This window comes from Helicoverpa armigera, chromosome 9, assembly GCF_030705265.1.
Source record: "Helicoverpa armigera isolate CAAS_96S chromosome 9, ASM3070526v1, whole genome shotgun sequence".
Lineage (NCBI taxonomy): Eukaryota > Metazoa > Arthropoda > Insecta > Lepidoptera > Noctuidae > Helicoverpa > Helicoverpa armigera.
Window position 1 is genome coordinate 3,472,963 of NC_087128.1, and position 25,179 is coordinate 3,498,141.

The 25,179-nt window shown below is 37.7% G+C and overlaps 3 protein-coding genes and 1 long non-coding RNA gene across 6 annotated transcripts in view; 3 read left to right on the forward strand and 1 right to left on the reverse strand.

Annotated features, from left to right (window-relative positions):
• Positions 1–15,382, forward strand: part of LOC110371499 (uncharacterized) — a 75,108-nt gene extending 59,726 nt beyond the window's left edge. For 2 of the 3 annotated variants that reach the window (XM_021327803.3, XM_021327802.3), the window contains exons 2-6: positions 10,735–10,847; positions 11,235–11,383; positions 11,489–11,929; positions 12,023–12,197; positions 13,346–15,382. In XM_021327803.3, the coding sequence (XP_021183478.3) occupies positions 10,735–10,847; positions 11,235–11,383; positions 11,489–11,929; positions 12,023–12,197; positions 13,346–14,764 (2,297 nt within the window). In that variant the 3' untranslated portion in view covers positions 14,765–15,382. Of the gene's footprint in view, positions 1–4,385; positions 4,657–10,734; positions 10,848–11,234; positions 11,384–11,488; positions 11,930–12,022; positions 12,198–13,345 lie in introns of those variants that run through there. The other variant, XM_021327801.3, reaches the window with a different exon arrangement.
• Positions 15,383–16,366: 984 nt separating this feature from the next.
• Positions 16,367–17,993, forward strand: LOC135117292 (uncharacterized). Its single transcript, XR_010276774.1, has 5 exons — positions 16,367–16,562; positions 16,865–16,924; positions 17,017–17,106; positions 17,405–17,489; positions 17,720–17,993. It is a non-coding gene; the product is annotated as an uncharacterized LOC135117292 (long non-coding RNA).
• On the reverse strand, positions 17,988–19,081 carry LOC135117291 (WD repeat-containing protein 46-like). Its single transcript, XM_064036211.1, has 4 exons — positions 18,942–19,081; positions 18,484–18,674; positions 18,208–18,306; positions 17,988–18,125 (listed from the first exon to the last, which is right to left on the reverse strand). The coding sequence occupies exons 1-4, from the start codon at positions 19,033–19,035 to the stop codon at positions 18,003–18,005; spliced, it is 507 nt and encodes a 168-aa protein (XP_063892281.1). The 5' UTR covers positions 19,036–19,081; the 3' UTR covers positions 17,988–18,002.
• Positions 19,082–20,305: 1,224 nt separating this feature from the next.
• On the forward strand, positions 20,306–25,112 carry LOC135117277 (uncharacterized). Its single transcript, XM_064036097.1, is given in 8 exon segments — positions 20,306–20,339; positions 20,532–20,644; positions 21,033–21,181; positions 21,287–21,727; positions 21,820–21,944; positions 21,947–21,990; positions 23,139–23,322; positions 23,325–25,112. Coding segments are annotated over 8 exon segments (2,262 nt in total). The 3' UTR covers positions 24,497–25,112.
• The last annotated feature ends 67 nt before the right edge of the window (positions 25,113–25,179 follow it).

The following is a 25,179-nucleotide window of genomic DNA, read 5'->3' on the forward strand; positions in this document are numbered from 1 at the left end:
CGTTTGCCTAAAAACAGACATAGGCTACTTTTTGTTCAGGTGCGGGAAGAAGTTCGCACGACAGCAGGTGGAAGATTACGTAAAAAATAAAATCTAAAAGTTATCATACAATAATCGATATTTATAACTCGAATGATTCACCATTTATCAGGTTGCCTTGTGATATAAATGAAAGTGTTATCATTATTTAATCCGAGCATTAATTTGCCTATCTCCAAACTGGGATTGGGTTATCGCACGCGAATTCGTCAGGCCATATTCATTAGTATCACAATGTTTGAATATTAAGTGTACCGTTACTGCTAAGCTTAAGTAGACGGGGTCATGCATAGTATTTTGGTGTTGGTACCTGAATAGGTGACAGGTACCCGTTAAGGGTTAGATCATCGGTACGAACAATGTAGTCGAAGTAGGTGCAAAGCTGAAAATAAGTAGGTTTTGGTTTTCCATGCAATTTTTAACTCTTATTATAATAAAGTAGAATATATTGTATGCTCGCAGTTAAGACGCAATTAAGTACCTAGTAAGATAGACTGATATATTCGGAAGGAATAAAAATTCGGAAATAATTTTCTCAGAAAATAGGTGAACACTGAACTATTGGTTTTGAAAACTAAAAATGTCCGTCGTCGTAAGCACCTAGACTAACGAGCGAGTAATGACTATCTCGGTGGAAACCGACGGTTCTAATCAATTTTTAACGCACGAATAGGTCACGAAATGTTAGCAATCTTTACCTACCCATAGTATGATTATATGTACAAAAGGTTATGGACTTATGGCCTATAATGACACAGAATAATCTCGGCCATGAAGCTGTAGAAAAACTTCTTTAAAATCTTTGCTTATATTATAAACTTTTTTGTTTGAAGAACGTGATAATCTCAGGAACTACTTATTGGTCTGATTTGAATAAAACCACTTCAGTGTAAGGTAGCCTATTTATCGAGGTAGGCTCTACGCATCTTAATATCCAGATGCGATAATCCCACGTGATGCGAGTAAAATAGTCCGCAGAAGCTACTGTTAAATAAAATATACAAATACTTAACAACTTCAAAACAAGTAAAGTACTAGTGTTAGCCCGCTGGTTTCATGCCAAGTCATTAAGTATTAAGGTTAGGTACTTATGAAACATTGCAATGAGGAAGGAATCGCTTTGATAAAGATGGCGTTATTAACAATCGTCTTTAAAAGTGTTGCTCATTTGTTTAATGCAATAGTCTAGTCTGTTACGAAGATTCTTACCGGTTCTTCTTCATAGGGCAGGGTATTGCTATTTAAATTAATGCTCAAACTACTGCCCCACTAAATATGGAACAGTTAAAAAGAGGAGATTTGTAGATAACAGATAAGTAATCTAAACCATAAATTTAAACTGGAGATTTTGTTTTAGTTGCTCTGTCTATGGTGCAATCAAACTTCTTTTGCGTTCTTCTATTTTCGGCTCTAAGTTGTTAATGGTCGGCAGATGACGGATTTATGGGTAGATTACAAGATAAATTACATGTTTTTCTTTCTCCATTAATGTTTACTGAGTAAACATGTAAAGTTCTCATCCCATAGTCATTCATATAACATCGGATACACTTTCGGTTTTTACTTTTACGATGGGATGTTTTCCAAAACTTTTAATTACAGGCAAAAAAAATTAACAACCACATATTAAGAAGAACAAAGTATCTTGTAAAGATTTCATAGTAAGTAGCTTCCTACTAAGTGCACAACTTGTATAATTCATAATTACATCATCTTCTGTCTTTATCATTAGGTATGATCTTTTGCATACAATATCAGATAGCATACAAACCTACATATACCTAACAATATTATTATTCGAATAGGAAGGAATAGGAAGATCACATGCTTTGATACAACTTGTGCAAGCTTTTATGAAAAATAAAACAATCATCCGAATTGAGAATCTGTTTTTTTTTTTTGGGAAAGATTTTTTCTCTGGCTGGATTCAAAACTAAGGCTAGAAACAATTGAATTGAAGGACAAAAAAGAAGACAAAATGATGCTCGGAGTTCAGCTCGCGTGACTATGAAAACATTCGCTTCTGGTAGCAGATAATTGAGATAAATTGATCATTGTGTCAACGTACCAACATTCGTGCGGACGTTGGCTAACTTTGAGAATAACTTAGACGAAGACAATTCACTCATCACGTCATGTTAAGACGTTTTGTTCACACATTCGTTTTGATAGTTGCATGTAATACAACGAAGTTCCCACGGAACAGTTATTGGACAAAGATGTAACCAACTTCCACTACATATTTGTTAAAGGACCATGAGTCAAATTGGGCTCATTGTCCAACAGAGTTATAGCATATGCCATTGTGAAGGTTTTTGTTTGTACTAAAATTGTTACTATGGGCACTATCTTCAATTCCATGGCAAAAAAAAGATATGCACCTAAATAGGTTTTGTAGAAAAAGACAATTGTTAAGAGTCGTAGTGCGCTTGGTTATACATGACATAAAACCTAATTCGCAGGATTTGATTATGCTAGGATTATGGGACCACCTTCATCACCAGGCCAGGATCTGATGATGGAAACCCTGAGAAATCGAGGGCAACTTTCGAAAATTGTAGATATGCATAATCCACCGGCAGGATATTTAGACGACATTATTATTGGTAGGTATTGATTGAAATGTTAACAAAAATAATTTTAACTGCTAGCAGCTGTTTTATTGTTTATGTATACATTAAACCTGGACTTAAAACTAGTTAAAGGTGTTCAATAACAAAACCTACAATGCCATAACAGCACTACTTTTTGCAGAATATTAGTTTATTTATGGTCGGAGAAAAATATTTATAGCAAAATAACCCCATGGATTCTTCGCAAAAATTAGTTTAAATCTTTATATTTAGTGCTTTACAAGTATATTCAAAGTGGTCTCATCTCTGTTGGTGGGTGAGCCCAGGCTTCATACATTTTTGCCCATGGTCCTTTTGGAGGAAACGAAGCATTGTCATTGTTTGAAAGAAAATTGAAGGTTACCAGGGAAGAGAAGAACATTCTCAGCATAGACAAGAGCATTATATGGTTTGGAATGCAGATCTTTAGATAATAATTTGAAGTGGGACTTTATGCGTTTTTCTAAAACTTTTATTCACACCTGTTCATTCGGTGATTTCATATCAGGTCAGCTTAGACAATTATCTAAAATCCTACAACTCGCATAGAAGGTTTTCAAAACATGCACACAATCACTATTATGATTTGTGAAGAATCAGCACCTCATGTCAGCAGTGCCATGACCAAACATATCATTTGAATGAAATAAATCAAGACGTTCAAATGTATGAATCACTGATCGTCGTTTCTTGACAGCCATTAATTACGGTATTTTGGTATTCACTTTCTATTTCCAACTTCATATCTCTAGACGGAGTAATTTTAGCTGACCCATAACAACTACTGACCCTGGCTAGAGGACGCAGCAATCATAGATAAAAACTAAACGACCCTCGAAAATTAAGAAACAAACTCCTCAATTAATACGTGCTGATAGCGATGAAGTGCTTCGATATCAATAATAATTAAACTGATCATAAAGATAGCTCGAATCACAAACCCGGATCTACGGTCAACTAACTGGAGCAAATTAATGTTTCCAATTCACTTTGTTAGCTTAATTCCAACACCAACTTTAATTGCAAGGTGTTAACGGTTAACTTTATAAGAATACGTTTATTTATAACTGAGGTAAGTACAAGTAACTCAGTAACCAGATATTAGTGTCGTGGGATTATGACCAATTGCGTAACGAAATGTCCTATTTATTCGATACGACAAGCCGTCGCTGCGTAGTTTCGGTCTAGTGATCGCATTCGATCAGCCGCGCGGCGATCGGCCGGCGCGGGTATTGCACCTGCCCCATCATCACTGCCTCGCTTCCTACAGTACAATGTAGTATCTATTGGTTTGACTAAGTACAACCAACGGGCCTTGTATATTAGATGTCAGTTGGGACAGATCACAAGACCATCACCCAGTTTCCTTCATAATTTATCTAAACAAGTAGAAAGAAATTGCTGCCTTTGTTATGATAGATGGTAATCTTGACATTTACAAATGTTTAACATGCGAAAGCATTGTTCGGGTAGAACACTTTCTAGCTCATCTTTTCATACAGGTACATTTCCATACCGATATCCTCCTTGATTGATCGCTAGTGGCACATTGCTGCGTACTTTCTCCAGCGATTAGTTTAGACTTTTTGTTCAATTATGAATAACGACGGTTGTACGACAACTTTGTTAATTTCGTCTTCCGAACGAGTAATCGAAAGAATTGAGATTGAAATGAGATTGGGGCGTTCGGGCGATGGCGTGGTAATTGCACCGTGCTGCGGGCTGCGGCCGCGACTGCCGGCGCAGCGGCGGCCTCGCCTCAGTCCGTTCTGCGCCGCCGCTCCGGCCGCGTCTCCAGCACTACCACCGATCATTACGATGAATTAACTCGACTATGGCCGCCAGAGCCCAAACTTAAAAACTTCGTGAGTGACCTCAAGTGGGTGGAAGATGAGCGAGGAGCAGGAACAGTGCGACTCGTTCAACTCGTGGGAGCTGAACGGGCTGAACTCCTTGGACCTGTGGGACTACACTGTCGAGCTGGAGTGCCTGCAAGGAACCGAAGGTTAGTTTCGCAAGGCTGTGTGAGCGGCGCTCGCTGGTCGTCGCCCTAGACGTTGCGCTCGCAGCAATTCGTAACGCAAAGAACAAAACTAAATGGAATCGAAGCATGGAATTGTTTGAATAACGTCAGTCTGTTACGCTAGCGTTTACGGTACCGCTTTCTATAGGTCTTTCTCGTTAGATTTAGATTATCTTCGTCGATTAAAGTCATGGTTTATTTTCTAAAGGATAAGTATTTATGGTCACGAGCATTGATCGGGAGAGATTTAGTGATGTATTATGTATTGTTGCAATTATTTGTTAGCTTTTCCCTTAAAGGTGACTCGTGCTTTGTTAAGCTATTGCCGAACAATGGTCTAACTAAGCAAAGTGCTAACAATAAATGATTGTATCACGGGCTCGTGCATACTGGAGAGGTTACGTGGTATTACAGACGCATTTAACACCTTCAAGCACGTCCGCATCTTCAATTATAACGGTACTGAAGTGTATCGTGCACGTCATGACGATGCATTTGAGAACTGCTTTGTAATTAATACCAAGGCATCATCAAAAAATATAACTTTTATTATTGCCATCGACCTTAAAACTCATAAAAACGTTGCACATAGCGCGATAAAACGGTCTGTTCCTTATCATTTTGATATTGGTTTAATTATCTGATTGATATAATACCCTAACACAAGATAAAACTAAGCCAGCTGCAACTGATGTAAGAGAACGTCAAACGCTTGAAAATTTCCTAAAATTACGTGCGCATATGGTAATGTAGGTAAATATATGCAATACAAAAACATGAGTAAAAACATGAATAATTAACTGCGTACTTGTTACACCTTTATTTTTCTGCATACCTAAACCAAGTAGGTACGACTATACATAGAAACAAGTGAAGATATCTGTCGATAGGTAATTAAACAGTCTATAAATAAAACGTCATTGAAACACAATGGAACATGAAATAAACTGGTCTGTATTCTACCAAGTCATTATTTATGTATCCGTGTTTTAGACCACAATAGATTAACTGAAACATGTCCCTTGAAATCAAGCTAAAAGTATGAAACAACGATTTTCAGGAAAATTCAACCATTGAATTCGTTACTTAACCGACTTTCAAAATAGGAGGTAGATTTTAACATGAAAGTTTATCAGTTCAAAACTTAAGTTTCAAATGTTAGGTATTTTCCATTAGTCAACCATTTTTGCGAACAGTATTAAACTTGATTATGGAGGTTAAGTTTTTTGTTCTAGCAAGTAAGCAACCTTCGGACTTCGCTCTTGAACTCTCCACGAGTATTTATTAAGACTATATTTCATAGTGTTTACCAGCAATTCATGACATGAGAACACTTCTTGTTTTTATGACTTATAGTTTTACTAAACTGGAAATTACTTTATATAAGATGAGCATGCTTTAACGGCAAGATATACCTAGTTAAAAGTAGTTGCTTCTGGCAACAAACAACGGCTGTAGGTGTATATTTTGACCAGGATATTCTAGAACTAATGAACTGATAAAAAATGTAATCAAAAGCGACACTATCCGTAAGTGCTATTCGGCTGTGATTCGTGTAGTCATCAAGATAAAGCAAAAAACAATACTATTTTATAAAAAAATATTACGACTTCATATAAGAGCTTAGTTATTTATTACTTCTTGTATTTATTTCTTTGAAAGTAACCTAAAAGACAACCTACTAACATTTCAAAGATAGACGCTCATGTACCATAGAGAATGAAGCGTGCCTTCTACCTAAAGCTTCGTAAACGCAACTTCGTCATTGTTTTTCCTCACACGGCGTACAGTCGTAAGCTTCAATGTTTTCGTAATAACAACCAGTTGCCATTAAATTAACTTTTATAACCACTTAACACGTACATTACGCACTTTTGTGACGCGACTGTACGCTCCGTAGAATTCTACTGAAACTGTATCGTTGCTTTGTAAATGTCGTAATGAGAAAAATTACTATAAGTTGCGGTAATGGATGTTACAAATGCTTTAAATGCCTTATTTATCCATTTAAGTGATTTCCTGGGTGACATGAAGAAAAATAAAGAAGCCAGTCAGCTTATATGGCACTTGGTATTTCCAATAATAATTTGCTAATATAGGTCCAAGTGTTCGAAAAGCTGGCAATTATGAGTTAGAAGCAGCAAACTGTTCAGCAAACATATCAATATTTCTAATTGATTTAAGTTACCATTTTCACAAAAGGCAAAAAAAAAACAATTGATTTCGTGGGAGCTTCGTAAAACAACAATCGATAAAAATATAAAGAAGATAATTTCATTCATAATTAATAAGGTATTAATCAAGATTGCAATCTTGATCAATACGTCTCTGAAAATATAAGCTGTATCTCATTAAGGCTTATAATATAAATAATAGGTACCTAGTCTAACCACACAAACACTTTTTTGTTGTCACAAGTTTACGTTGAACAATTTGCAAATAAACAAGTCACAGTTGATTACCTGCCTAATATTTATATTTTGTTGTCCGGTCACTTACCCTCACGCTATTCGCTTGGGACACTTCAGTTTTAAGCATGACTAGTTTAGTGGTGATATAATATAACCAGACCATTTTGGAGATCGTATCACGATCTAGCACGCCATGATACTTGATCCATAGATAAAAAAAAAAACATATAGATTGTCTTTGAGATAAAATATTTGTCATGCTTAAGTAGGTGGTAATTCTGTCTTTATGGTTGAACTGGAATAGTTATTTTTTTGCTAATATCTATCGTTTAACTAAGCTCTAGCAATAGCTAGGTAAATGTACAAGCAAGTCTGTTTACATCAACAACATCGTTATTTACCAATTAACGTTACTAATTGAGTACCTAGTCCAAACTGTCACATCGGGTAATTATCCTAATGGAAGAAATTAATGTCTAACGATTTATTGAACAGTCAATATTATGGAATATTCCGACAAAGTGGTTTCGTGAAAGACCGTAATGATCAAATTGATTTAGAGAGAAATTATATTAGTGATCAATTTAAGGAAAGTCGTAGACACCAGCCCTCAGAATTAAGCAGTCCTAAAATCAGTTACAAAACGAACAAACAAGGCCAGCCATAAAAAAGACTTAATAAAATGCAATCAAGCCATGAAATATTGTTTTAAATTCTTTCTCAATGCAAATATTTCTCAACAACCAAGAAGAAAGAACTGAAATTCGGTAACGTCAATCGTCAAACGGGTTACAAAACTCTGGCCGAGTCATAAGTCAGAGTTCGTTCATTGTACGAGTCTATAGACCTCGTGACTCATTGTCATTCACTCATCCGTCATATTGTCTGTAATTGCTATGTGACATATAGGTTATTTGATTTGATTGGTATGCACAATGGGACATTACGAACAATTGAAGAGTTTTTGCTCCATTTAGTTTGTAAATAACGCGATAGTCATCATAAATCGTGGGATTTGCATTTGAATGTAAAATTGCTTCTCTGGTTTTATTAGTTTTTGCCATGAAACTTTAGGAACCGTTTTGAGTTATGAACTAGTGTTTAGTTAAAACGCCCAGTCATGCAAACTGCTAATTTCGTTAAAATTATTTTAAAAGGCAACACTTTATCAAGTCATAACCTTTTTGCAATATTTTTATGACAGAAATTAATCAATGATTCATAATAGTATTACCACCTCATAGTTTACCTATTCCTATGCTCATTTGGCTTCAGTTTAAAAAAAAATGGCTTATTTTGAATCATTACTAACACCTATTGTTACGTTGTTGAGAAAACAGTTAAGTACTACTTATAATTTTCTCTTTGGGAGATCAAATCATGAGATCAGTACGCTGATCTGAATATCATCGTGCGAGAAAGTTTCGCATTATGTTATAGCAGATTACATTCTTGGCAAAAACTCGATGGCCAAGAGAGAGTCTTATTGTTTCCATAATGCTGAATTTGAAATGAAATTACATCGGCGTAATTGAATTTTCGGTAATTTGATCATCAGATTTAATGGAACGTGTTTTCAGCGTTCAGATGCATGAAATTACCAGTCATCATTGCCAATTTATTTCCCTTTTACCAATATGTTTTAACGAGGTTCCCGAGCAAGTAGGAGCCCGATACATTTTATCTTTTAAAGTGATCGATCCGGAAAGTACAGAAAATAAATCTATATAAAAACCTATTTACCGCAGCGACGAGGCTTTTGAAAAGGCGAACTCTCATAACACCATCAACAGACTATGTTTATATCATCACAGTTTTAAACCCATTACCTGATCTGTCTGATACTAAGATACGATCAGCACCTCTCACGTTAAGACCTAGGAACATACTTTCACGGACTAAAATTGTAAGTTTGAAAGTAGCTATACAATATTACTTTAATAAATCATATGCTTAAAACGCTATATTTTAAGTCTTTAATTAATCAATGATAAGCATCTCGTTAAAACAACACGCTCAGATTGCAGATTAATGCAAATTCAGCAGAATTTACATTTATGAATCACTACTCGACTGATTTACCCAGAACTCGATAAACTGGCTGCAACGAAGTCTCGACTGGTCTTGTATAAAATTCCTCACGTTTGCTGGCCAGTTACAGGAATTACATCGATAGCTACTCGTCCGTCAAACACATAGGCATCACTGAAGCGAGAGACAGTGGTCTACGTTTCAAAGCCTGTATAATCAATGTTGCAAAGTTAAAAATATCTTACATCAGCAATAAGCCGATTTCCAGTCCCACCAACAGCAAAAAACCATAGCACGCGAAAAAATACTGGTTTGATTGCTCAGTTGAAAGAATAAAAAGTATTTTTCGGTTAGATGAATTTCAATTCACAGATACGTTACGCGGTAATACCTGTACATGCGATGGTTATAGAATACGTAATTTTAGAATTTCATTGGTGCATAACTAACGCGCGTCAGATTTTTTTTCTTCATACTTTTTAATAGCCTTGCGTGCGGCATAAGGCCTAAACGAGTTCTGTAACACCATTATAATATACGTCAGCTTGACTGGTGAACGTATACTTTGTGATGATAAAAACCCAAGACTGGAACCGGCTAGCATGAATTTACTGAAATAAACGCTATATTTTTTTCTGTACAAAAAATCGTCGTCCATAAATTGTTATTTATTATGTACAACTACGGGTTTCAACTCTACGTCGCATCTGAGTGCCTCCATTAAAATCTAGTGTTGTTTGCGGTATGTCCCTCCTACCATGAAATACCTACGAAACGAGTATTAGACGTAGCATAGCTCAAAATATTTGGAGCGAAGAATATTTCCTAGACCATGTGAAATATCTTATCTCGTGTATAAACATCAACATTGTAGTTTGTTGCATTAATTTATGCGAAAACGAATGATAAACTTAGTTAAGTATTATTTATTTATCAGAAGATTTTGGAGAACATTTTCCGCATACTGACCACAATTCCCGCGTTCAACAGTTAAATAAATCACAATTTCCCCGATATGTCTATCAACTTTCATCTACGTGCGTTCCGTACATACTCATTGACCTGGATTTCGATAATTTTGCGTTATTCTTCGAGCGGGCAAGGTTACATTGCAAAAACCTTTCACGGACGGATCGATGAAGGCGTTGTGCGTGGCGTCTTTTGTTCTAGTTTAAGTTGACAGTGTTGTTGCTTGGCAAGCGTTGTATTGTGTTGTGTCACAGGTGTTCGGTTACCCGTGTCTGTTTGTCAGCTGTCGCAATGCGCCAAGCGGCCCGCCGTCACTCAACTGCAGAAAAGCGATGGTGTTCTGATAGCTTAATTACTTCGTCCAACTCACCGTCTTATCTTTAGATGCAATGTCTTTCACTTTTAACATTCTTTCGTCTCTACATGGCTGGGCTAGGCAAACACAGACAAGTTTCTCGTGAGTTTGTCAAACAAATGAGTAGAGATCATGCGTGGTTACGTGTTGAGCTAAACTTCTTAGGTAACTGTTAGGTACAGAGAAAGAAACGAAAAAGGTCATTCACGTTTTAGGGTGCCGTATTTTACTGCTAGTTATTTATATTTTAAGACTTCAAACAATGTTATTAAACATAAATTTTCTTATTTCCAGATTTGCAGCTGGCAGCGGAACTCGGCAAAACTCTATTGGAGAGGAACAAGGAACTCGAAACAGCTCTTCGTCAGCACCAGAATATCATCGAAGACCAAACACAGGAAATTGAGGTACGAAAACAATTAAATAAAACGATCTAATACAGTAGGACAATCTCATAATAAAATTTAAATAACCATAACAGTTTGATACAACATCAGAGGCAGATATAACTAGTTACAGCCAGTATTATTTCCTATCATTAAGGCTATAGACAATTTAAATCATAATAACGATCTCGACTACCATTTGAACTTCCTAACCCACCATAATTACTGTCAATAACAACGATTAGAACATAATAAACAAACATTGCATTACGAACCCACGTTATGACAAAACTTATAAATTAAATTACAAAATTATTCCAACTACGCAATAGATTGACAGCAAAGATAATTTAGCTGGCAAACATGAAGTATCTTAACGTAATTTTAATGCAAATGTTATTGTTTCAGTACTTAACGAAACAGACGGTCGCGCTTCGTGAGGTGAACGACTCCAGGTTGAGGATCTACGAGCAACTGGAAGTGAGCATTCAAGATTTGGAGCGCGCCAACCACAGGCTAGCTGTCGACCATGCCGCGGAAAAGAAACACATTAAAACGTAAGTTTTACGAACATTCACGACAACTTGCTTCATAATTAATCACTATTACAACAATCTTAAGTCATATAACTTTACATTAATTTTCTTCTGACATGTTTTTAGTCTGTGCGCCACAATTGAGACGCTGGAGACCAAATGTGAGGAACTACAAAAGACTGTCGACGACCTAAACGCCCAGCTGGAGATCTCCAGGCGAAGGGCAGAACGGAAACCCGAAGTTGAGAAACCCAAAGAAAAAGAGAAATCTGTTGAATTAACTCTCAGTGTCAAAAAGCCTGATGTAAACAGTACACCGATTAAGACGGTAGCACCTCTCCCAGAACTGACTAAAGAGGATGAGGATTTACTCAGGCTCAGCGATGAACTCAGAGAGAGCAAGGTAGCGTTCGCACAAGAACAGAGGAGGGTGACGGAACTGGAGGAACAGTTGGCGTCAATGGTCCAGGAGAACAACAGACTGCACGACCAGTTCAGGAATTGGCAACAAAGGGAAGACGAGCCGAAGTCTATGCATGAAGAATTCTCTATCCTTGAAGAAGTCAGGTAAAAACTGATAAACTATTTAGAAAGCTTATATGTAATTCCAAAATGTTTAATTCATAACAGCATCGTTTATTTGTTTTATTTCCCTCACAGACAAGGACAGCTATGCATAAGATGTCTGAGAGGCGTGGAGAGAGGAGACGACATGTCGTCTATGCTAGACGGAGACGATGATGATAGGAGTGCAATCAGCTCTCTGATCCTCCCTCCGTCTGGCCAGGACAGCCCCCGCGAAGATCTCGTCACTAACAAACTTGTCAAATTCGACGTAAGTGTCACTACGATACCCTTGCATTGCACGTTCCTAAAGATTCTGTTGAAGCTTTAATATCTTTTTGTAGAAATTCTTTTCTGTTATTAACAATGTGTACATTTAATTTTCCTTTTACTTCTCGTCTTGTAACAAAATTAACTCACAGTTCTGCGTAATACGCAAATCGACTAACATCATTAACACGCTAAGACTAATCAATGTGTAGTACAATGTGGAATTCCATTGACAGATCATTCAGACTCATTGGTCCCAACTGTTGAATGTCTATTGTTCAGCAATCGATACACGTAACACTTTCCCACTTTTCCGCCGGAGATGATCGTGTTGGATAAATAAAACATTGGCATTGGACTTCGCCAACAATCTCATATGAATTTCGCTCGTTTCTAGGCGACAAAGCTTTTCCAACTGCCCCTGATGTTGTTGATCACGCTTTGCATATGCATTATGAAGCGCATTTGCAGTAGTTTTCTTTGGATATATCGTATGTAGTCGAAGGTACGTCCATTACCGACTCGTTATTATACTAAACGCGAATAGTGCACGCTGAACGATTCAATGGTGGCGGTGTACCGAGGCTGATAGTCCGTGCAATCACTCCGAACTAACGCATGTTGTGTATGTCTGGACATAAATGTGTAATGGCCACGTAATTGGTGACAATACGGATGTGGGTTGTTCATACTAATACTAACTCGTAAATAATACTATATGTTGTGTTATTGTGTATATGAACGTTTTCAGTAGTAATATATTTATTAGCTTATTTATAACTAACATGCAGAGTGATGTCAACTATCAATATTAATCATAAATAATAAGTAAAAAAACAATTAATTAAGGAGTAATGGGTGTATTTTTGACTAATCATATTCGTTAGATATTTTGTTTTGAATAATTTAGTTTGATTTAAAAATCATTTCATATTCAAGTTCATCTACTTCCTGTGAATTTAACTCGGATTTTCTTTTCAGTAACAGTATTATACTCGTTCATTTCTTGAGAATAACTTCATACAAGAATAATACTTTGTCACTTGAATAACAAGCATTACATGTTTTAAACTCATCACAATCACTAGTAGCAGTCACAATCTCACTTGGTGCCGTAACAATAACGAATAACCACTATTTACCTTTCAGAATGCCAAGGAAAAGTTACTCCAGGGTATATGGGCGAATAAAGAAGATGGCCACGATAACCCTTACAGAGAACTGGTGCAGAAGTACGAGGCTCTTCTAGAAGTTCAACTGTCACAGGTTAAGAACATCAGAAAGACCAAACCGACCACTTTGCCCAGCACTCAGAATCCGTGTGGACCTCTGTCTCTCCAGGATGAACTGCAAACTTCTGGAGACTACAGCCAGTTCAGTGTCAAAGATACTGATGAGGAAAGCGGACACGGCGAAGAACAGAAAGGAGTCGGCCAAACTAAGAAGGTCGAAACTACTTCGCGCAAGAAGATCATCCAGACTCCGGACTTCTCAGAAGCAGAGACTTCAAGCTCCGGATTTTCGGATGAAACCAGCAACAAAGCTACGCAGACAGAACGCGAACGACCAGGCTCGTTCTTGTGCACAATCGCTGACGGAGAAGATTACCGTTTCAGCATCTACGATGATGTCAGCCCCATGGACAGTCGGTTCCGCAACAGACCGGAGTACCGTGAACTGTTCAAGGAAATCTTCACCATCCTCAAGAAGGCGGCGGAGAACAAAGACGATGGAGAGCAACTGCCGCTCCTCGATGACACCACAGCTGGCAAGGTGCCACCAGTCACACCCGCGAACGAGGAGGCGCCCGGCAACTTCACAGATGACACCCAGAGCGTATTTTCGTCTGTAATGTCTGAACAATCGATTCCAGTGTCCGATATTACCGTGCCCGAAACACCAACTTTGAAAGAAAAGGAGAAACCCCAGCCCGAAGCGGCAAAGAAGGAAGAAAATGGTAACAAAGAGAACAAACCAGTGGCGGAGAGCACCACGGAGAAACCTAAGCCGAGCCCGGCACGTCAGCCCAAAGAGCACCCCGTCTCACGAGACCACAGCGTGCAGAGAGAGAAAGAGAGGGAGAAGGAAAAGGAAAGAAAGGAAGAGAAAGAACGCGTTCTCACTCCGCTGGTGCGTCAGCCACTAGAGTACATAGCGGCCACTAGAAAGAAGTCCAGACATCGCAATCGCAAGCACAGCCAGGACCGCCAGGGCGCAGACTCGCCAGTCTTCCCGTCGCCACCTAAGATCACCTACCAGAAGTCATCGAGCAAGAAGAGGAGGGACTACAGGCCGATCGAGGCGAGTCCCCTCGTCAGAGCGGCGGAGAACGATTGGAACGGCTCCACGCTACAGTTCTACAACAGAAACTTAAACTCGCCGACTCCCAGCGCAAGCGGCCGGACCGGCAAGATCTACCAGGGATGGAACACCGAGACCGACTCGTGGGACATCAAACAGAGCACTGCGTCACAGGAAATTCACAAGCTGAGGAAACTAGAGCTTTCCTACGCTGAAGTACTGAGGAACGCCGACAAAACAAAGCCCCGGCGCAAAAAGCATCAGTAAATCATAAGTTTTATCTCATCGACCCCTCTTACCAGTAGTAAGAGTCGCGTGATCAACCGCCATTTGTCATTGCCAACTGGACATAAGTAATTTAGATTAGTATTTGTGATCTGGTAGAGTAACTTTTTAATTTTTACCTATATATTCACAATCACAAATTGCCATAATAACCGGTATAGTTATTGTATACCAGTATATTATTTATGTATGTATACTTCAAGTCCTATAATCAATTTTAATTTATTGAACATTCCCAATAAATACCCTTCCCTCCGATATCACATTCGCCAATCTATTTCGTACGAAATAAATACTTGCATTTAAAACCAGAGCACCTATCTGTCTCAAGATAGTTTAACTGCCTGAAATTGAGTTCAATTCGATTTATTTCCACTGAATAATTTAATTCTTCCTATTTTAGTCATTATTTTAATTGTATATTATGTATTTGATCATTGATTTGTAAATATGCATTTTTAAGTTAATTATGTTTTTTTAATTGCCATCGATATTTTCGAATATTTCGAACAACGCGTTTATGTATGCGAAGGTATTTAATGGAGACAAAGTGAGAGAGAGGTTGAAGGTATAAATAAAAATTTGCATTGATATTAACAAGTTTTTCATTTCTCCTTCAGTGAACCATGTATGAGTAAGAAGTAAGTATAAATAAAATAATAATGAAAGACAATAATTATATTACAACGATATAATTTAGGGTTACTTTTTACATGGATATACTGTATACATGTGGCTAGGTGTGAAAATTGCGTTAAGCGGGAATGCTAACATAGCGTCATGTCGTGTCGACGGGGCGGACTGAACAATGTCGACCATGGAGGTTCAAAAGGGAAAAGCGGCAGCTTCACACCACAACACACGTTTATACTATAATCAGGCTAAAACTTAACGGGATGCATTGGCTAAGGCGGCTCGTGGACACGACACGACACGGTGCTGGGATTCCAGCAGATTGGTCTACTTATTCTGGGCTTCGAGTTCTCTCTCGACGATCTTGCGGTATTCATCGAAGCCTCCCTCTATACTGGTGACGGAACCTCCGCCACAAACCCACAGCTCTTTACAAACCATTCGTATTAACCTCTCGTCGTGAGAAACAAGGATAACACCTCCCTATAACAAACAATTAGTTCTCATTAAATATAGACATTAATTCCATAGAACAATGGCAATTTATGTTTGAAGCAGCCATTAGAACAATCACAGTTTACTAATGGCTATTTAAATAATAAAGTGATTAGATCAGAGTTTAATCGCTTTATAGACGTCTGTTTACATTCGTTTATGTGGCTTCTCTATAGAACATGATAATCACCGTACACAAAGCGGTAATAAATGTAGTTAAAAATCGTGCCTTAGCAGGTACTCTATTATGATTATACTAACATCAATTATGTTGAAAGACTATAGCCAATGTACTCAAAATTTTCACTTCATACTTAGGCAGCAAATGGCTGAGATAGGAGTACTTTACAGGCTTAGACCACTTCATTTTATCTTTTATCAGAGTATGAAGCCTCCAGAAAAACAGATTTACTAGAAATGTAATGAAACACAAAGCTAAAATTTTCTTTGCATCTTGAAATAACATGATTTTTATTCCAGACAGTTACATTGGATTGAACAGAGCATAAAGAATGTGCTGGACGACACAGACAACAGTGACCTATGTTTTGTTTCCGACAAGGACATACATGACTGTTTCGAAGACAGCCAAGTTTTAGTATTAGAAGCACCGCTGGGTGCTGATTTATCTGTAGGAACTATACCGTCTAAGGTAAGTCAAACTACTAAGTGTTATCTACAAATTACTATAGATTATGTGTTCTTGTTCATATAGTTGTTCTTATCATGTGAATATAGCCAAGGGATGATTAACGACTTAATTTCTAAAGTGCTTTAGGCATTTATACACTGTGAGTAAACAATGCAGCGTAACTAACATTACACAGTACTATGATATAGAATGAGTATTCCTTTATTTAACTGAGTTATTGATGATGTCTTAATTTTTATATCTCATTAGTGTCTTAATTTTGTTCTGATGAAGATTTTAATAATAATTTATTGTCTTTGCAGAGTAAGCAGAAATATACAAGTGAAAATCGACAGACTTTGGTGGCAAAACACAGCAAAAATGTAATAGACTCTTACTATTAGTTCAATAATTGTTTGACTAAAAGTAAATGCTGGAATTATATAAAGAGGTCTTAACAATATTTTTGTTCCAGGATCAAGAACAGCAGTATTTTTTACATTTAAAATCAACAGAATCTATTGGAGTTATACTTTTAAGTGATAATGATAGTGATAGTGACAAGGTATGCACATTCATTAAAATTTTATCAGTTTTCTTAAAATTATGTTGAATTAGATGTTCAATAGTTTTTACACCTCACAGTTATGTTTTTATGAAAACAATTTAATGTTACGTAAGATTCCAGCTGTTTCCGAGTTACACTCATAGTGGGGAAACTGCTTCCCTCAAACACTCAAGCTTATCCGATCATTGTTCAGACTATGAACAAATGTACTCACAAAATTTTGTCTTTATAATATCAGTGTTATTCTTAACTGCACCTATCTGTTGGCTACATAATAATAATTATTATTTTCAAGGAAATGGATGACGATGCAAGTATGGATGATCTTGAGGTGCAGAAATACACAGACGGAAAAAGTGCAGATAGTGTGCATGCCAACAGTGAGTATTTCTTTTCTTTATTGTATGGAGAAAATACTTTCGCCTTCATCTAATTTAAGACTGGAATAATACTGATTTTCTAAGCCTGGTCTTACCTGACAATTCTCACAATCAATCCTTTCTAATTTTATTATTTGTTCCTATTACTTTTCTTTGTAATATTCCCAAAATGACTAATTCAAACTCCCTAGGCTAGTTGGTGGTGACCTTAAAATATATTTTTCTTTCAGATTACCTGCTGAGACTGAGTCCACCAGTAACTAAATATGACTTCTCCTTTTCTCTCTATGGATCAGAAGGATTGTGTGACTTATATGACATCCCCTGTTAATTGTAGTTTATAGGCCTTTACTCAACTTTGTTTTTAAAGACATTTTTTATTACTCTATTTTTGATCATGTTGAAGTTTATTAACTAAATTGTAAATACATTGTGTAAATATGGAAAATCGTTTTGGAAATTATGAAAGGAAAGAAATAAATAATAAGTTTTTATGTATACAAAGTATTTGTTTTATTTCTTAGTCTTAACTGTTGGTACAAATCTGTCGAGCACACCAAAGGATTGTTTCTTTACATTTTGGGGTTTGGGCAAATTGAGTAGCTTTTGTGCTTCTTTTGCTTGTTCCACGAATTCCTGTAAAAATAATGATGTTATTAGTTTTGCTGTATCTATGGGGTTTGCAGTTTCGGATTAGCTTAATGTTATTTGTATTTACCTTTCTGGCAGCTTGTTTTATAATTTTCTTTCTTGCTATCTGTGTTTTGCCCTTCTTCTTGTGCCTCGGAGTGAAGTCCATTTTCTTAGGTTTGAGATACTGAATATTAAGAAAAATTGTCTTTAATGTTGAATGCAAAAAAACTGATTTCCTTATATGCAATCAGAAATTAGATTTTCTAGCAGTAAAGTCATATCCTTAGCAATATGCTAACCAGATGGTAGATATAGATAAACTGTCGTGGACAGACCAATATGTTTTTAATTATGCACTTACCAATAATTTCTTCTTAGCTTCCATTTGCTCTTGCATAGAAGGTACGTCAACTTCAGTAATATCAAATGGATTGAGCGTGATGAGTTCAGCAGGAATCTTATCAAGCAAAGCTTTGACTTCAGCTTCCTTTCTCTGTTTCTTATTCTGGAAGGGATTGCTTTCCAAAGCGTCGAAGTTCGGCTCACCGCTGCCTGAAATAAAAACATAAAAATGATTAATATGCAATGATTAGCGTGCATTGATAGTAGGTACGTCAGTAAATGACATCCATCTGATATGGTCGATAATTTACATTTGTATATTGATATTTATTTAATTCAGGTATGTGAGTACATGGGAGAAATAGATATAACAAGTATTTAGAGAGGTACATAAAGGAGCATACAGGGGTAGTATATAAGAGTGGATAAGGGACTTTATAAGTGGAGTACATAAAAAAAGTAGACCTCAAAAATTACCTGGTACAATAATGCTTGTGAAGCCATTACTAGTTCCAATTCCTAATACATCTTCATAAGGGCAGAATTTGAAGTTATTTATAGTTTTTGCCATCCTATGTCTTAGATAGGGTTTCTCAGTTGTCTGTGTGCAGCAATCTCTATAAAACCATATAAGTAATTAGAAGACTTATTTTGGAATAGTGTAATCAATGTTGCAAAGTTAAAAATATCTTACATCAGCAATAAGCCGATTTCCAGTCCCACCAACAGCAAAAAACCATAGCACGCGAAAAAATACTGGTTTGATTGCTCAGTTGAAAGAATAAAAAGTATTTTTCGGTTAGATGAATTTCAATTCACAGATACGTTACGCGGTAATACCTGTACATGCGATGGTTATAGAATACGTAATTTTAGAATTTCATTGGTGCATAACTAACGCGCGTCAGATTTTTTTTCTTCATACTTTTTAATAGCCTTGCGTGCGGCATAAGGCCTAAACGAGTTCTGTAACACCATTATAATATACGTCAGCTTGACTGGTGAACGTATACTTTGTGATGATAAAAACCCAAGACTGGAACCGGCTAGCATGAATTTACTGAAATAAACGCTATATTTTTTTCTGTACAAAAAATCGTCGTCCATAAATTGTTATTTATTATGTACAACTACGGGTTTCAACTCTACGTCGCATCTGAGTGCCTCCAATTAAAATCTAGTGTTGTTTGCGGTATGTCCCTCCTACCATGAAATACCTACGAAACGAGTATTAGACGTAGCATAGCTCAAAATATTTGGAGCGAAGAATATTTCCTAGACCATGTGAAATATCTTATCTCGTGTATAAACATCAACATTGTAGTTTGTTGCATTAATTTATGCGAAAACGAATGATAAACTTAGTTAAGTATTATTTATTTATCAGAAGATTTTGGAGAACATTTTCCGCATACTGACCACAATTCCCGCGTTCAACAGTTAAATAAATCACAATTTCCCCGATATGTCTATCAACTTTCATCTACGTGCGTTCCGTACATACTCATTGACCTGGATTTCGATAATTTTGCGTTATTCTTCGAGCGGGCAAGGTTACATTGCAAAAACCTTTCACGGACGGATCGATGAAGGCGTTGTGCGTGGCGTCTTTGTTCTAGTTTAAGTTGACAGTGTTGTTGCTTGGCAAGCGTTGTATTGTGTTGTGTCACAGGTGTTCGGTTACCCGTGTCTGTTTGTCAGCTGTCGCAATGCGCCAAGCGGCCCGCCGTCACTCAACTGCAGAAAAGCGATGGTGTTCTGATAGCTTAATTACTTCGTCCAACTCACCGTCTTATCTTTAGATGCAATGTCTTTCACTTTTAACATTCTTTCGTCTCTACATGGCTGGGCTAGGCAAACACAGACAAGTTTCTCGTGAGTTTGTCAAACAAATGAGTAGAGATCATGCGTGGTTACGTGTTGAGCTAAACTTCTTAGGTAACTGTTAGGTACAGAGAAAGAAACGAAAAAGGTCATTCACGTTTTAGGGTGCCGTATTTTACTGCTAGTTATTTATATTTTAAGACTTCAAACAATGTTATTAAACATAAATTTTCTTATTTCCAGATTTGCAGCTGGCAGCGGAACTCGGCAAAACTCTATTGGAGAGGAACAAGGAACTCGAAACAGCTCTTCGTCAGCACCAGAATATCATCGAAGACCAAACACAGGAAATTGAGGTACGAAAACAATTAAATAAAACGATCTAATACAGTAGGACAATCTCATAATAAAATTTAAATAACCATAACAGTTTGATACAACATCAGAGGCAGATATAACTAGTTACAGCCAGTATTATTTCCTATCATTAAGGCTATAGACAATTTAAATCATAATAACGATCTCGACTACCATTTGAACTTCCTAACCCACCATAATTACTGTCAATAACAACGATTAGAACATAATAAACAAACATTGCATTACGAACCCACGTTATGACAAAAACTTATAAATTAAATTACAAAATTATTCCAACTACGCAATAGATTGACAGCAAAGATAATTTAGCTGGCAAACATGAAGTATCTTAACGTAATTTTAATGCAAATGTTATTGTTTCAGTACTTAACGAAACAGACGGTCGCGCTTCGTGAGGTGAACGACTCCAGGTTGAGGATCTACGAGCAACTGGAAGTGAGCATTCAAGATTTGGAGCGCGCCAACCACAGGCTAGCTGTCGACCATGCCGCGGAAAAGAAACACATTAAAACGTAAGTTTTACGAACATTCACGACAACTTGCTTCATAATTAATCACTATTACAACAATCTTAAGTCATATAACTTTACATTAATTTTCTTCTGACATGTTTTTAGTCTGTGCGCCACAATTGAGACGCTGGAGACCAAATGTGAGGAACTACAAAAGACTGTCGACGACCTAAACGCCCAGCTGGAGATCTCCAGGCGAAGGGCAGAACGGAAACCCGAAGTTGAGAAACCCAAAGAAAAAGAGAAATCTGTTGAATTAACTCTCAGTGTCAAAAAGCCTGATGTAAACAGTACACCGATTAAGACGGTAGCACCTCTCCCAGAACTGACTAAAGAGGATGAGGATTTACTCAGGCTCAGCGATGAACTCAGAGAGAGCAAGGTAGCGTTCGCACAAGAACAGAGGAGGGTGACGGAACTGGAGGAACAGTTGGCGTCAATGGTCCAGGAGAACAACAGACTGCACGACCAGTTCAGGAATTGGCAACAAAGGGAAGACGAGCCGAAGTCTATGCATGAAGAATTCTCTATCCTTGAAGAAGTCAGGTAAAACTGATAAACTATTTAGAAAGCTTATATGTAATTCCAAAATGTTTAATTCATAACAGCATCGTTTATTTGTTTTATTTCCCTCACAGACAAGGACAGCTATGCATAAGATGTCTGAGAGGCGTGGAGAGAGACGACATGTCGTCTATGCTAGACGGAGACGATGATGATAGGAGTGCAATCAGCTCTCTGATCCTCCCTCCGTCTGGCCAGGACAGCCCCGCGAAGATCTCGTCACTAACAAACTTGTCAAATTCGACGTAAGTGTCACTACGATACCCTTGCATTGCACGTTCCTAAAGATTCTGTTGAAGCTTTAATATCTTTTTGTAGAAATTCTTTTCTGTTATTAACAATGTGTACATTTAATTTTCCTTTTACTTCTCGTCTTGTAACAAAATTAACTCACAGTTCTGCGTAATACGCAAATCGACTAACATCATTAACACGCTAAGACTAATCAATGTGTAGTACAATGTGGAATTCCATTGACAGATCATTCAGACTCATTGGTCCCAACTGTTGAATGTCTATTGTTCAGCAATCGATACACGTAACACTTTCCCACTTTTCCGCCGGAGATGATCGTGTTGGATAAATAAAACATTGGCATTGGACTTCGCCAACAATCTCATATGAATTTCGCTCGTTTCTAGGCGACAAAGCTTTTCCAACTGCCCTGATGTTGTTGATCACGCTTTGCATATGCATTATGAAGCGCATTTGCAGTAGTTTTCTTTGGATATATCGTATGTAGTCGAAGGTACGTCCATTACCGACTCGTTATTATACTAAACGCGAATAGTGCACGCTGAACGATTCAATGGTGGCGGTGTACCGAGGCTGATAGTCCGTGCAATCACTCCGAACTAACGCATGTTGTGTATGTCTGGACATAAATGTGTAATGGCCACGTAATTGGTGACAATACGGATGTGGGTTGTTCATACTAATACTAACTCGTAAATAATACTATATGTTGTGTTATTGTGTATATGAACGTTTTCAGTAGTAATATATTTATTAGCTTATTTATAACTAACATGCAGAGTGATGTCAACTATCAATATTAATCATAAATAATAAGTAAAAAAACAATTAATTAAGGAGTAATGGGTGTATTTTTGACTAATCATATTCGTTAGATATTTTTGTTTTGAATAATTTAGTTTGATTTAAAAATCATTTCATATTCAAGTTCATCTACTTCCTGTGAATTTAACTCGGATTTTCTTTTCAGTAACAGTATTATACTCGTTCATTTCTTGAGAATAACTTCATACAAGAATAATACTTTGTCACTTGAATAACAAGCATTACATGTTTTAAACTCATCACAATCACTAGTAGCAGTCACAATCTCACTTGGTGCCGTAACAATAACGAATAACCACTATTTACCTTTCAGAATGCCAAGGAAAAGTTACTCCAGGGTATATGGGCGAATAAAGAAGATGGCCACGATAACCCTTACAGAGAACTGGTGCAGAAGTACGAGGCTCTTCTAGAAGTTCAACTGTCACAGGTTAAGAACATCAGAAAGACCAAACCGACCACTTTGCCCAGCACTCAGAATCCGTGTGGACCTCTGTCTCTCAGGATGAACTGCAAACTTCTGGAGACTACAGCCAGTTCAGTGTCAAAGATACTGATGAGGAAAGCGGACACGGCGAAGAACAGAAAGGAGTCGGCCAAACTAAGAAGGTCGAAACTACTTCGCGCAAGAAGATCATCCAGACTCCGGACTTCTCAGAAGCAGAGACTTCAAGCTCCGGATTTTCGGATGAAACCAGCAACAAAGCTACGCAGACAGAACGCGAACGACCAGGCTCGTTCTTGTGCACAATCGCTGACGGAGAAGATTACCGTTTCAGCATCTACGATGATGTCAGCCCCATGGACAGTCGGTTCCGCAACAGACCGGAGTACCGTGAACTGTTCAAGGAAATCTTCACCATCCTCAAGAAGGCGGCGGAGAACAAAGACGATGGAGAGCAACTGCCGCTCCTCGATGACACCACAGCTGGCAAGGTGCCACCAGTCACACCCGCGAACGAGGAGGCGCCCGGCAACTTCACAGATGACACCCAGAGCGTATTTTCGTCTGTAATGTCTGAACAATCGATTCCAGTGTCCGATATTACCGTGCCCGAAACACCAACTTTGAAAGAAAAGGAGAAACCCCAGCCCGAAGCGGCAAAGAAGGAAGAAAATGGTAACAAAGAGAACAAACCAGTGGCGGAGAGCACCACGGAGAAACCTAAGCCGAGCCCGGCACGTCAGCCCAAAGAGCACCCCGTCTCACGAGAACGCGTTCTCACTCCGCTGGTGCGTCAGCCACTAGAGTACATAGCGGCCACTAGAAAGAAGTCCAGACATCGCAATCGCAAGCACAGCCAGGACCGCCAGGGCGCAGACTCGCCAGTCTTCCCGTCGCCACCTAAGATCACCTACCAGAAGTCATCGAGCAAGAAGAGGAGGGACTACAGGCCGATCGAGGCGAGTCCCCTCGTCAGAGCGGCGGAGAACGATTGGAACGGCTCCACGCTACAGTTCTACAACAGAAACTTAAACTCGCCGACTCCCAGCGCAAGCGGCCGGACCGGCAAGATCTACCAGGGATGGAACACCGAGACCGACTCGTGGGACATCAAACAGAGCACTGCGTCACAGGAAATTCACAAGCTGAGGAAACTAGAGCTTTCCTACGCTGAAGTACTGAGGAACGCCGACAAAACAAAGCCCCGGCGCAAAAAGCATCAGTAAATCATAAGTTTTATCTCATCGACCCCTCTTACCAGTAGTAAGAGTCGCGTGATCAACCGCCATTTGTCATTGCCAACTGGACATAAGTAATTTAGATTAGTATTTGTGATCTGGTAGAGTAACTTTTAATTTTACCTATATATTCACAATCACAAATTGCCATAATAACCGGTATAGTTATTGTATACCAGTATATTATTTATGTATGTATACTTCAAGTCCTATAATCAATTTTAATTTATTGAACATTCCCAATAAATACCCTTCCCTCCGATATCACATTCGCCAATCTATTTCGTACGAAATAAATACTTGCATTTAAAACCAGAGCACCTATCTGTCTCAAGATAGTTTAACTGCCTGAAATTGAGTTCAATTCGATTTATTTCCACTGAATAATTTAATTCTTCCTATTTTAGTCATTATTTTAATTGTATATTATGTATTTGATCATTGATTTGTAAATATGCATTTTTAAGTTAATTATGTTTTTTTAATTGCCATCGATATTTTCGAATATTTCGAACAACGCGTTTATGTATGCGAAGGTATTTAATGGAGACAAAGTGAGAGAGAGGTTGAAGGTATAAATAAAAATTTGCATTGATATTAACAAGTTTTTCATTTCTCCTTCAGTGAACCATGTATGAGTAAGAAGTAAGTATAAATAAAATAATAATGAA